Source organism: Miscanthus floridulus, chromosome 15 (genome assembly GCF_019320115.1).
Source record: "Miscanthus floridulus cultivar M001 chromosome 15, ASM1932011v1, whole genome shotgun sequence".
NCBI classification, from domain to species: Eukaryota; Viridiplantae; Streptophyta; class Magnoliopsida; order Poales; family Poaceae; genus Miscanthus; species Miscanthus floridulus.
In genome coordinates, this window is record NC_089594.1 from 70009624 (window position 1) to 70024211 (window position 14588).

Consider the following 14588-nt stretch of genomic DNA (forward strand, 5'->3'; position numbering starts at 1 on the left):
GAGCGTTGACGGAATGCTGGTTTGGGTTGGCCTGTTAACCAAAAAAAGTAAAAAACCACGGAGGCCGTCGACGTTTGGGGCCTGTCCAACTGCTGGCATGCGGGTGCTACCTGCGGCTAGCCGCGAGACGGGGGTACGTGGGCTGTGGGCACTAGTGTGACGTCGTACCGTACGCGTCGTGACTCGTGAGTTACCAAATGAAGATGTGCGAGTGTATCGTGAGGCGACGTGCATTTTACGTAGGTCGCTGGCGGCAACAGCGGCCAGCGCGCGGCACGTCGGGCAGGACGAGCGCCGGCCACCCGCGAGCCAGCGCTCGATGCAGCGCGGGTAGAAGCCGTGGCTGCGGCGGCAACAGCGGCCGGCGCGCGGCACGGTCGGGCAGGACGAGCGGCGCCCACCCGCTAGCCAGCGCTGGATGCAGCGCGTGGAAGCCGTGGCTGCAGGCCGGCATAACGTGCAGGGCGTCCCCATCCGCGATCGACGAGCTAGGCGGCGGCCAGCACACGGCGGTGTTGAGCGCCAGGTTTTTGAACCCACACATTAACCCAATCCCAACCCGATTTGCTAGCAAACCCAACCCGATTTGCTAGCAAACCCAACCCATTACCACCCATCCAAACACTTCCATAGCACAATCCAACCCGAAAATCTTAATAAACTCTTATAAAGCAAGACCCCACTAGCCAATTTTTCTCATTCCGCAGCCCTCCACATCATCTTCCTCTCCTGACCCACGCATCCACCTCCACCTCGATCGGGTATGCAGGTCCAGCCATACCATCCCGTTATTTTGTTTATGTTTACTGCTCTCCATCAAATTCCACCGAAAAAGTCACTTCCTACCGCTATTACTCATCAGTTATCAAATTGCTTTCGCCTTCCTACAATCTCTACCATCATGCATGTAATAATTACTTAAAACAGCTACAATCAATAGGCACCACCGTCTCCCTGAATCTCTATTTTATCTTCTATATGTACCTGCTTTGGTCCTACGGCTTCCCTAGTCCACTCAACTTCTTTGTTAAATGGCCCCACTGCAGTACAAGCGAACCAGCTGCAATTTGCTTTACGAGGTAATCAGACAAGTCTCCGAGTCCCTGATGAGGCCGTGCGCTACCCAATGCCTCCGTACGTCCATTCCACAAGCATCGTCTCCCAACAGTAATAATTGTATTATTTCCCTGCTTTTTGTTCGAGCAGATCGAGTACGATTGAGTCAAATAACATACTGGTAAGTTTTCTACCCAACACTTTTTTCTCCAATCCTTATTTGTTTGTTCACAGACTTTCACGAAACTATAGTTCTCTCAGTGTAACAAGTCTTAATGTTGTGGTCTAGACTCTAGACGAAATCTTTGGTCTGTGTCATAGGCCGCGCTATATGCTCCAAAATTTATGTAATCTGTACTGCTTTTTCCTCAGGGATTTATTTACTCAATCACATGGATTTGTTTATCTGATCACATGCTTTTGTTTGTTTTTTACGCTTGGGTATTTCATAGGATTAAGGATTAGTTTACCTCATACCTATATGCAATATATATACTGCTATGTTGTATCTTCTTTTTTCTACTAAAGCCACCTCTATACGCTACCTAAGCTCATAGCTTATTATAGGTACGCCCATTAGCCTGCATTTGGTCACCGACCATCTACAAATTAAATCGTGGATTTCATATATCACCAATATTCTCATTAGTATAGTTTCTCCGTTAAGTACCTAATATATTTTCTTGATCCTTGAGAGTTAAGTTCCGTAAGGTTTGTGCATACGCAATTCTCACTAAAGAAGTCACATAGCATTCATTCACCAGTCACCTAAACTAACCTTGAAATTCATCTAGTTTCAATTATTACTCAACCCATTAGCAGGCTTACAATCTGCCGTATCACGTCAGTGGGACTAGGAGTCTCCATTGCTTCGTATATCCACTTGCCAGAAAGCCGGGGCGGGTATCCGCTCCCCGCGTTTTAAAATTTTCCTTTTCCCCTCTAATTATATGTTTTCCTGCTGGACGCTCGGGTCCCCGAGGGCCCATCGACCAGGCAGACTAGGTCCTTCCACGAAATACAGAAGTCCACACGGCAGTTCGTTCCATGTCTGAGCTGCTGCCAGGTGGGCCCTCGGGTACCCACTTGACTACGACAGGGCCACGTAGGGATTCGGAGATGACATGAGCCTGCGGTTTGTGCCTTAACAAGTTAACATAGTCAGCTTCCGTTAAACTCTAATGAGTGCATGATGATGATGATGACGATGTGTCAGGTGTATATACGGCGGTGATCAATTGATCAATACATGCTTCTCTCGGTAGCGCAGGACAAAGAACTTGGTTCAGAGTTGTCAGTGGGAGTGGCCTTTTGCTGATGAATGTTCTGTTTCTCTTGTTAGAAAGTTTCTCTTGTGTAGCTGTGTGACAGTTGAGAGTCTGGTTACGCCAAAACTTTGGTTATGCATTGGGTTTTGCTCGAAGTTTGACGAGCTGCAAAATCTTATACTGAAATCAAGGCATAACAGCCGATTGACAACACACAATCAAACCTATACCAAACACTATTGTCTTTCATAATGTCTTCCAATTACTATTACTTCTCACTCTTCGTTGTTGACAATACTCGTTGCTTCAACGATGGCGAAGCCCTCGAGCGGTCAGGCCGGCTAGGGCAGCCCATAGTCGCCGCATGCCCTGACGGGGTCCCTCCTGGGCATGTGGGCCTATGGGGTTTCAGGTCTCAAGATACCTAGCCAGCCGGCGTGTCTTGCATATCGCGCTCCTGGCGAGGCTTCTCTGGCGACGTGTCCTACATATCGCGTTCATTGTCGGGGCCACACGGTGACGTGTTTAAGTGCGAACACATTTTTTGGCGGCTCCGCTGAGGAACGAAGTTTTGACGATCTCTATGATCGTTGCTGCTGCGAGGAGGTCGCCGTCAAGGGTTTTCAATCTACAACAACGGTATGACTACCCAATTTAATTACATAGATGCAAATAATTAATATGTTGTTATTGCTAGATTTTTTGATAAGTATGTTGTATCGGCTAGCCCTCAAGTCTTCAATTACGCATCTTATTATGCACAAAAGTTTATGCCAAATAATTTACATGCTACATATTATTGCGATACTAGCAACATACATCATACTCCCTCTGTCCTGTAATATAGTGTATTTTAGGATTTTTAAGACAAATTAAGAGAGAACACAAAAGATGCATATACCCTTATTTTATTTCCTAATCAGACGCTATCATTAACGTGATTAATGGTGATTGGTTGACAAATAGAAAGTATTTAATGCAAAATTGGTTTTTGTCCTCTAGAATACATTATATTTTAGGACAAATTTTGAATGCTAAAATGCACTTTATTACAGGACGAAGGAAGTACGTAGATACAAAGATTCCTTGCTAGCTTGGCGACCTTATTGGCCGCTGGTTCTTATTCTTGATTGGGCAAGTACGATTGCAATGCGTTAACAGGCTACTGGTGCCATTCTCGGTACCGGCTTTGAGCACCCCGTCGCAATGGCAGCACACTGCATACACCACCTTAGACCCCTCCAGTTCAGGATGCCTGTCATATATCTTGATGAAGTGCTGCCAGGCCTTCGATTCTCCCTTCACCACCTTGGGGTCGTCAGGTCCCCGCTTCCGATGATTCACATCAGAAATTCTATTGTTGATATTCACCCGTTGTTTACCTAGATAGAACAGACAAATAAAAGTAGAGATTCACGTGAGGCCGGAGGTTACAAGTAGCTTAAATTGTACTAATGATTCACGTGATTCCTGTAGAATTCCTGCATCCGACGCCCACTGATGCTCTCCCTTCCCATTTCTTCCCGAAGCCGTACGTGGAAGGTTGTGTCGTGTGCCAGAGGAGGAAGAAGACTGAACCATGTCCGACAACAGGAAAAGGGAGCGAGTGGGTGCTGGCCTAAGTATCTGGTGGGCTGCTGTTTGGCGTTACGGCCTGCGTGCCGGCCGGTTTGATTTTGCTTCGCCCCCCCCCCCCCCCCCCCCCAAAAAAAAAAAAATCGCTGAACCTGTGAAGGGTGAACGACATCTGAAACCGTTCCTGAACCTGAAGAAGCTGTCCTAACTAACTGAAAAAAAACTAACCGCTGTTCCGTTCATCCCCTGAGTTGTTGCTGTTCTTTCTTCCCCAAACTCTATCCATCTACCGAATTCTACCTAGCTCTAGTCTAGTTCTAATCCGGAACCTGACAGGTTGGAAGATGCATCATGCATCCTGGTGTTCGATTAATTATTGAAGCCGAAAGGATTGGACTACTGGATTGGAGCATCGGAACACCGGCCAGTACTGAAGAATGGTCGCTCCTGCCAATGACGGGAGCGATGACCTTTTGTGGTAGTCGTCAGATGCCCCTTTGGACTTGGGTACTAGAAATGATCAACATACTAAAAGAGGCATTCAGGCATTGCACTACCCGTGTAGGTTCCACTCTGTCTCTAAACGTTATGATTGGAACTAAGTAGATCATTGTAATAGTACCCATACGAAATGACAGTAGCAGACAAGATTATAAACAAAATTGTGTTAGCACATACTGCCTCATTGAAAACCTTACTTATGTAAGGAAAAAAGAGTACAGCATGGCTATAATATGTCAGGGAAACAAAATTCAAAATTACAACTGCCATTGGCATGCTGGTTTCAATCACTGGTAGCTAGTATTTACAATTTTATCTCTCCTATGTAACGCCAACACCAACAAGATTAAAAAATCTTACGGAACGCCGAAAAGATTTTCTTGGTAGCTTGATGAGCTTGGTTGCTGCTTCTTGTTCTTGACTGGGCAAGTACGGTCGCGATGCGTTAACAAGCTCTTGGTGCCATTCTCAGTACCGGCTTTGAGCACCCCGTCGCAATGGCAGCACACTGCATACACCACCTTAGACCCCTCCAGTTCAGGATGCCTGTCATATATCTTGATGAAGTGCTGCCAGGCCGGTGATTCTCCCTTCACCACCTTGGGGTCGTCAGGTCCCCGCTTCCGATGATTCACATGAGCAATTCTATTGTTGATATTCACCCGTTGTTTACCTAGATAGAACAGACAAATAAAAGTAGAGATGTTACTCTTGATACTTGGTGGGTATACAAAATCTATACCATGTACGATTGATCATGGAAACAAAACCAAATGAAATTAATTAACAAAAAGTTTGAATATATTCTCTGGGACCAGCTATGCATTCAGGGGCGTACCTGCCACTTCGAATACCTCGCGAAAGTAAAGCGCCTACAAGTAAAAGCACACATATATCACAACCCGAATGAGACTAGAAGTATCTAAATAAATGGGTATTGTGTATTAGTAGAAAAATAATAAGAGAGTAAACAAACTTTGTTTTGATTAGAGTTACTGACTAAATGTATCTGAAAAATATAGCATATATATACTACTAACAAGTTCAAGGGTAATTAAAAGCGTAAAGCATATTAAAGGGGTAACTGAAAGCGTAAAGCATAGCAAAGGTTGGTGCCAGTATGCGAGCGATCCTTACCCCAAAATACAGGTCCATGCCCCAATTATTGGTCGGGATGTACTCATGCATGAACCAGTTCGTTTCTTTGCCATTGCTCGTGTGGAACTGGAAGGTCCTTTTAATCCCGATGGTGTCATTCCACAAACTCGAGTTCGTTATTGGTCCCGATGGTCCTATTAATATATCTTTTAATCTTTTCCTCACCACCTGGAGATCGGCTTTTTCCAGCCAGTACCCGCCCGCTCCGTGATGTCTCTGATTTCGCTCGGGCATCATAGGCATATTCGTGACGTACCTCCGATGAGCCTCGGGAGCCGTTTGGTCCTGCTCGGCGAGGCTGCGGTTGATATATAGTGCTCCGTGTAGAAGATTAATATTCTGTGAATCGACTAGAGTAGATCTAGGCGGATGAACTCATAGAACCATGAAACACATGCACATTTAGACCGAGAACACTACACCGAGAGGGAGATAGGGGAGAGAGGGGCTGGTGATGAACCTGAGCCTCCAGATGATGTCGCAGTTGTGCTGGCCATCGCGGGTTCGGTGATGGAGGCAGCACACGGGCAGCGACGGGTGGAGTAGAGGTTGCACGGACGTCGATGCAGTGCGGTCGGGCGTAACAGTGACGACGGCGAGGATCAGCGGAGCTTCCCGTCGCTGGCTGCGCGCCCTCTTAGATCGGTCTAGGGTTTGTCGGTGGGGTTTGCGGCTCACGGCGAACCTCGTGCTTTGAGCCGCCGGCCCCCACCTCTTTATATAGCGCAGTGCGACGGGGGCCCACCAACCATGTAGGGTTGGGCGCCCCCGATCAGGGCGCGAGACCAAGGCCCAATAGGCCGTTGGGCTTATTGGTCAGGAGATCAATCTAACATTCTCCCCCTTGATCTCACTATTACTTTTATCTTTAAACTTTGAACTTCAATCCTTTTATCCTTACTCATTTCTTCACAGATGATGCAAAGAGCATGTCTCATCGTCACGGTCAATCGCCGATAGATTTAACAGCTACAATGCACGTCTCTGATCTGAAATAGTTACTTTAACTTTTGGGCCCTTTATAATCCAGGAATCATAGGCTTTCCCTTAAACCCATGCCGGCTACATGTTCTCTGAACATGTTGGGTGGTAAGCCTTTTGTAAGCGGATCCGCAAGCATCTTTTCGGTACTTATATGCTCAAGACTTATCATTTGATCCCAGACTTTATCCTTCACAACATAATACTTTATGTCAATGTGTTTGGCAGCACCACTTGACCTATTGTTGTGAGCATATTGTACTGCTGGATTATTATCGCAGTATAACTTCAGTGGTCTATTGATGTCGTCAACCACCTTCAAACCGGGTATGAACTTCTTTAGCCAGTTCACCTGCCCCGTTGCCTCATAACATGCTACAAACTCGGCATACATTGTGGACGATGTAGTGACGGTTTGCTTTGAGCTTTTCCATGAAATAGCTTCCCCTGCGAGAGTAAACACATATCCAGATGTGGATTTTCTATTATCTCCCGCATAATCAGAATCTGAATATCCCACTATATGGAGTGAATCAGATCTTCTATACGTCATCATGAGGCCTTTCGTTCCTTGCAAATAACGCAAGACTTTCTTTACCAATTTCCAATGTTCTATTCCAGAATTGCTCTGGAATCTGCCAAGTAACCCAGTAACAAATGCCAAGTCAGGGCGCGTACACACTTGAGCATATTGCAAGCTTCCGACAGCTGAAGCATATGGAACCACTTTCATTTGATCGATCTCATATTGGTTCCTGGGGCATTGAAAATCCCCATATCTGTCGCCCTTGACTATAGGAGCAGGTGAGGGACTACATTTGTGCATACTGAATTTCTTTAAGACTTTTTCTATGTATGCCTTTTGTGACAGTCCTAATACCCCTTTACTTCTATCTCGGTGAATCTCGATCCCTAGAACGAACGAAGCTTCACCAAGATCTTTCATATCAAATTTTGAGGACAAAAACTTCTTTGTTTCCAGTAGTAGACTGACATCACTACTAGCAAGTAAGATATCATCCACATACAGGACAAGGAAGATAAACTTCCCATTCTTAAACTTTGCGTAGACACAATTGTCCTCAACATTATCTTTAAACCCAAAATTCTTTATTGTCTGATTAAACTTCAAGTACCACTGTCTTGAAGCTTGTTTTAATCCATAAATAGATTTCTTTAGGCGGCATCCCAAACGTTCTTTTCCTTCCATGACAAAACCTTTCGGTTGTGCCATGTAAACATTTTCCTCTAAGTCTCCGTTGAGAAATGCCGTCTTTACATCCATCTGATGTAATTCCAAATCGTAATATGCCACTAATGCCATTATAATTCTGAAGGAATCCTTACATGAGACTGGAGAAAAGGTCTCATTGTAATCAATCCCCTCTCTTTGTGTAAAGCCTTTTGCCACAAGTCGGGCTTTATATCTCTCTATATTCCCTTGAGAGTCAAGTTTTGTTTTGTAGACCCATTTACAGCCTACTGTTTTGGCTCCTTTAGGAATTATCTCCAAATCCCAAACTTTATTTGCATTCATTGATCTCATCTCATCTTCCATGGCATCAAGCCACTTTGATGAATGATCACTTTTCATGGCTTCTTCAAATGAGGTGGGATCATCCTCTATTTGAAATTCTTCAGTGTTGTACACTTCATAATCAGCAGGAATAGCTGATTTTCTAACTCTTTGAGACCTTCTAGGGGCCTCCTCAACTGGCACATTTTCTGTTTGAGGCTGTTGTTGCTCCCCCTCATGTGTGGCAATAGGTTCTATAGGATCCTGAGGCACAGGTTCCTCATCTTCATTCATTGTTGCCACAGGCGGGATAACAACAGGTGCTGGCACCACAGTGTCTTGTCCTGTTGGTGCAGCAACAGTAGGTAGTGAGAAAAATGGCTCATGAATGATCGGAGTGGGTGCATACACCCGCTTCTCTTCAAGGTCAATTTCTCGAGCTACCATGCTCCCCCTAATCATTTCATCCTCTAGGAAAACAGCGTGTCTCGTTTCCACAAACTTCGTATGTCTGTTAGGACAGTAGAAACGAAAACCTTTTGACTTTTCTGGGTAGCCAATGAAATGGCAACTCACTGTTTTGGGATCTAGCTTCCCAATGTTTAGGTTAAAAACTTTAGCCTCAGCAGGGCTCCCCTACACACGCAAGTGGTTAAGTGAGGGTACTCTTCCTGTCCACAACTCATACGGTGTTTTAGGCACCGACTTACTTGGTACTCTATTGAGAATATGAATGGTGGTTTTTAACGCCTCCATCCACAGACTCATGGGTAAAGTGGAGTAACTTATCATACTACGCACCATATCCATCAGGGTACGGTTACGCCTTTCAGCTACTCCATTCTACTGAGGTTCGCCCGGTGTTGAATACTGAGCGACTATACCATTCTCCTGTAAGAACCTTGCAAAAGGTCCAGGAACTTGTCCATATGGGGTATGCCGACCGTAGTACTCTCCTCCACGGTCAGACCTGACTATCTTAATCTTTAAATCATGCTGATTTTCAACTTCTACTTTAAATATTTTAAATTTATCCAACGCTTCTGTTCTTTCTTTAATTGGATAAATGTAGCCAAAACGAGAGTAATCGTCTGTGAATGTTATGAATGAATCATAACCATCCACACTTTTCACAGGAAAAGGACCACATATGTCTGTGTGAATAATCTGTAGGATTCCTGTGCTTCGTTTGACATCTTTCTTAATTTTCTTTACATACTTTCCTTTTATGCAATCTCTACATTGTTCTAACTCTGAGAGCTCTAATGGAGGAAGAATATCATTCTTAACTAGTCTTTCTATTCTCCCCCTCGAAATATGGCCTAAACGACAGTGCCATAATTTCGACAACGCATCTTGAGCTCTCTTTCGTTTTCTGTTTCCATTGTTCGATGAGGATACATTTTCATTCACATCACATACGGAATTAACATTTTCACGAAGTGATAACAAATAAAGCTCGTCTTGTCGGAAGGCAAGACCAATATATTTATTATTAAACAATATCTGACATTTGCCATTTCCAAAATGGCAATCATAACCATCATGGTCCAACTTTGAAACACTAATCAAATTTCTTTGCAAAGAAGGTACATAAAGAACATCTCTAAGAATAATTATGAAGCCATCAGCAAGCTCTAACGGAAGATCACCAACGGCCTCAACATCTGCTTGTTCTCCATTTGCCACTTTAATGAAACTTTCGCTTCTTTGCAAAGTTCTCATCGAACGGAATCCCTGTAATGAATTAGCAACATGAATAGTTGCACCTGAATCAATCCACCAAGTAGATTTTGAAAACTTTACATACAAGGATTCATTTACGAACGTAATAATGTTCTCACCTTTATTCTTCATAATCATCTTTAAGAAATCAGGACAATTCTTTTTATAATATCCTGTCTTCTTGCAGTGGAGACACTGGTCTTTAGCCACTGGGAATTGCTGGTTCTGAGATTGTTGCATGGGACCTTTTCCAGATGATTTGGAGGAAGAACTGTTATTATAGTTCTTTTTCTTATCTTTTAGGTAGTTGACAGAACCACCTTGTGAAACTTTTATTCTTTCCTCCTCCTGCACACACATGGCTATGAGCTTTTCCAAATCCCATTTTTCAGGCTGTATGTTGTAATTAACAACAAAGGTGTCAAATTCTTTGGGCAAAGAAGCAAAAATCAAATGAATAAGAAACTCATCCTTGAGTGCCAAATCCATTGGTTTGAGCTTAGATGCCAGATTGCTCTTTCTCAGTATGTGCTCTCTAATGCCACTGCCGCCACCAGAGTATCTTTCTGTAACCAGCTGCTTGATCAGCTGGGTTGCATATGTCTTTGAAGAGCCAGTGAACTGACTCTTTATTCTGTCTAGGTACTCTGTGACCGTGTCACAGTCTGGAATTGAGCCCACAATAGCAGGCTCAATCGTGTTCTTTATCACTGCCAGCCACTTCTTGTTGGCAGTGACCCATTTCCTATGCTCAAGGTCATAGGACATCTTTACGGGAGCAAAATCTCGCTCTCTGTTCTGCCATGCAGTATCAGTCTCATCTGTTTCCCTCACCGGTGCCTCAGGTTCTTTAGGGCACGGTGTGGTGACAACCCAGTCCACCTCAGCGAGGATAAAGGCCAGGTCTATCTTTTTCTTTCACTCAATATAGTTATCACCTTTTAGAGTGGGGATTTCTTTGATACAACTCATCAAGTGTATCCTCCTGAAAACATAATTCAAATAGGGTGAGAACAGAAATAACAACAATAATTGCATGCCTTAGTTTAACGTTGATCAAAATTAAAACATACAATTATTTTCTACACTAATTCTACATCACCGTTGGGCAGAAATAGAATTAATGTATAACAAAAACATTATAATATTACCATTAATCAACGTTGGTCAGAATAACAACAATATTATAATCAATTTAAAACATATCCATTTTCAAAATTAAATTCTCCCGTTGGTTCGAATTTAATAATGAAAATTACATCTTTAAATACGCAGCGAAAACTTTAACATTTAATAATCTTTTTCCTATTTTTCAGAAGCAAATTTACTATTTACTGAACAAAAAATATCGTTGGATAAATTTTGTACAGAAAATTATCATAAAAATCAATTCAAATTGATCAAACTGTTTTCTGGAAAATAAGAAAAACAAAACTGTGACTTTTCTGTTCATTTGACCATTTCGGCCCAGCCAGCACACGCGCGGCCCACGGCCTGCTCACGCGCGCGCGCGCCAGCGAAACCGGCCCAGCAGCCGCGGCCCATCCGCGCGCTTAGCGCACCCGGCGCCCAGCCGCGCGGCGCTTTCTCCCCCGCGCCCAGGCCACAACCTGGGCCTGGGCCGGGATTTCGTTTGCCCGCCTGGGCCTAAAGCCGGTCCGGCAAATCCTGATCGCTGGATCGGATCGGACGGCTGTCCGGCCGTTTCGCCCGAACAAAACCCCCCGGCCGGCCCCTCTCCCTGAACCCTAGGTTCATTTCCTCTTTCTCCTCTCCTCTCCCACGGCGTCGGTAGCGAAAACGAAGGGAGCAGCGCGGCCACCTCGTCACCGGAGAAGAAAGGAGGACGACACCGGTGCCAAGCCCCTCGCCGGTGCGCGCGCTCGCCCATGGCAGAGCGCGCCGCCGTCGAGCGGCTTTGGACCGCTGTCCTGAGCCACGGCCGAGCCGGGCCTCTGTCCGCTCGCCAACCATGGCGGCGGTGATCACCGCCCGCACGGTGGTGACTTTCCGCGCGACGGCGGTGTTGGGAAGACCGGGTAGGTTCCCCTCTCCATCTTATTCCTTCCCCAAAACCCGATCTAGGGTTAGGGTTTCATTTCTAGGGTTAGGGTTCTTTCTCATTCGATCCGAGATCGGGATCCTTTTCATTCTTTTCCTGTTTCTTTTATCCCGATTTTGCACGATTTCCCGATTAGGGTTAGGGATTAGGATTGGGGAACGAAACTGTTTTCTTTTCCCCGAATCACCTTCGGGTTTTTCTTTAACCTCATTAGGTTTAGGGTTCATCCGAACCAAAACTTTTCTCAGATCCGACGGATCGAGTTTAGGGTTCAACCGAACGTCGACCGACCCTTTTCTGCTTAGATCCGCACTGGATCTCTTCGTCTTTTTTCTTTTCTAATCGGTACCCGTTCTAGATCTACGTGCTAGTAGGCTCTGGTACCATTGTTGATATTCTGTGAATCGACTAGAGTAGATCTAGGCGAATGAACTCATAGAACCATGAAACACATGCACATTTAGACCTAGAACACTACACCGAGAGGGAGATAGGGGAGAGAGGGGCTGGTGATGAACCTGAGCCTCCAGATGATGTCGCGGTTGTGCTAGCCATCGCGGGTTCGGTGATGGAGGCAGCACACGGGCAGCGACGGGTGGAGTAGAGGTTGCATGGACGTCGATGCAGTGCGGTCGGGCGTAGCAGTGACGACGGCGAGGATCAGCGGAGCTTCCCGTCGCTGGCTGCGCGCCCTCTTAGATCGGTCTAGGGTTTATCGGTGGGGTTTGCGGCTCACGGCGAACCTCGTGCTTTGAGCCGCCGGCCCCCACCTCTTTATATAGCGCAGTGCGACGGGGGCCCACCAACCATGTAGGGTTGGGCGCCCCCGATCAGAGCGCGAGACCAAAGCCCAATAGGCCGTTGGGCTTATTGGTCAAGAGATCAATCTAACATACTGTACCTTGTTCTGTTGAGGGATTGTATGATCTCCAAAGGGGTGCTGCCGTCGGGAGGCTCGATGTCTGTAAAGCCCTCTTGTCTCATGATCCCTCTATAGTCGATGCCGGTGGGGTAATTGATGTAGGCAGAGGACGGGTCCGATCGGACGAGGTCGGCCTCCGTCGAACTCGAGTTGAGGCATTTCCTCTTGGAGGATCCCCGTACCGGTGCTTCCGTCAAGGCGCCGCCGCCGCCTGACTGCGGGAGCCCGACCGTGGCGTTGACCTCCAGATCCGGTGACTGGTTCCCCGTGTCGGCGGCGGCGGAAGCGGGGGGGCAGCTGGTGACCCCGGTGGAGTACGGATCCCGGTCCGGCCCCGGCATGGCGAGGCCGACGTTGACCACTGGCGTGGTCGGCTCCCGCGGAGGATTCTCCACCGATAGGATGTTGTCGTTGACGGCGGCAGTAGAGGTGAGGACAGCGTTGATCTCTCCCATGTTGAAACCCAACAGAGGATTCCACGGGTTCGGGATCTCCTCCATTCCGATGGAGTTTGTGGCTGCCAGGGGAAGAACGGTATTGGCCCCTGTCCAGTCCAACTCGAGCGGCGGGTCAACGTTCTGCTCGTGCTGGTCCTCCGCACCTGTGGTGGCAGCCGTAGGCCCGGCGAGTCCGACTGGATACAGGACTGCCTGGCGCAGGCCGGCGATGGTGGTGGAGTGGCTGGTGTCTCCGGCGGATTGCGGATCCGGCGGGGCGTGGCCGGCGGATTCATCAAGCGGCAGCAAATCCTCCATGTTGCAATCATCGGGGATTTGTGCAAAGAAGGTCTGTATATTCACAGGGGAGCCGGTGGTGAACAACGGGTCGTCCCCTCCAACGGGGAAGGTGGCGGTGGCTCCGCTTTCCACGATCGTGTTTGGGTTGGGTTCGAGCAGGAAGGGGGTTGTGGTGTGGGTGATGGAAGGGGTGGCTTCGCTTTCAAGACAGCTTTATAAGCAAGCAAGCCAGGCGGGTACCCGCTGCGTCTGTTTTCCCTTTTGTTCTTTTTTCGTTTTTTTTTGCTACTGTCCTATCCCCGCGCCGACCGCTCGGGTACCCGCTGCCGGTCCAGGTACCATGATTTTTTTTTTTTTTGGTCAACACGACTCTTCTTTTCCACGCCCAAGGCTTTGTTTAGTTCGCGAAATTTGGGAATTTGACTACTGTAGCACTTTTGTTTTTATTTAGCAATTAGTGTTCAATCATGGATTAATTAGGCTCAAAACGTTCGTCTCGCAATTTCTAACTAAACTGTGCAATTTTTTTTTCGTCTACATTTAATGCTCCATGCACGTATCGATAGCTACTGTAGCACTTTTTGGGAAACTAAACGAGCCCTGAGCTGCTGCAGGTGGGCTCTGTCCCCTGGCCCTCGGGTACCCACGTGGCTACGACCGACCGTGCGAGCGTTGAAATGGTCTCCCGCCCTAGTCTCATCGATCCAGGAGCGGGCGAACAGATCGACGGAGCTTGAGTACATTGTACTTTACGTGTTGGATCAACATCTATCAGTGCAAGTACGACAATTGGCTTAACCAAGCTAATCAATATCTTTTCTGATGTGATGTAAAAGAGAGAAGCAAGGAGAGAGAAGAGAATTCGGCTTTCATACGAGCATCAAGCTGGGTACGGAAGCATATACATTGATGAACCCAGATAGAATTGTATGTAAGGATGAATAAGAAAGATAATGTAAAACATGGTACCACATGAAAATAGAAAAACTTTTCTTAGGCATATAGAAGACAACTATTGTACAAATACATCATGTAGAGCAAATCTATTTGATTTCATAGATATAATATATTTGATCTTCCATACATC

The 14588-nt window shown here is 46.3% G+C and overlaps 1 protein-coding gene across 1 annotated transcript; it reads right to left on the bottom strand.

Annotated features, from left to right (window-relative positions):
- Positions 1–9519: 9519 nt before the first annotated feature.
- On the bottom strand, positions 9520–13671 carry LOC136509549 (uncharacterized). The gene is made up of 3 exons (XM_066504314.1): positions 12361–13671; positions 9900–10765; positions 9520–9792 (listed from the first exon to the last, which is right to left on the bottom strand). Exon 1 carries the CDS (start codon positions 13517–13519, stop codon positions 12725–12727), a length of 795 nt encoding a protein of 264 aa, XP_066360411.1. The 5' UTR covers positions 13520–13671; the 3' UTR covers positions 9520–9792; positions 9900–10765; positions 12361–12724.
- Positions 13672–14588: the final 917 nt, after the last annotated feature.

Bases quoted from the DNA above. Each gene is read 5' to 3' on its own strand.
- LOC136509549 (XM_066504314.1), bottom strand. From the start codon at position 13,519: ATGGAGGATTTGCTGCCGCTTGATGAATCCGCCGGCCACGCCCCGCCG.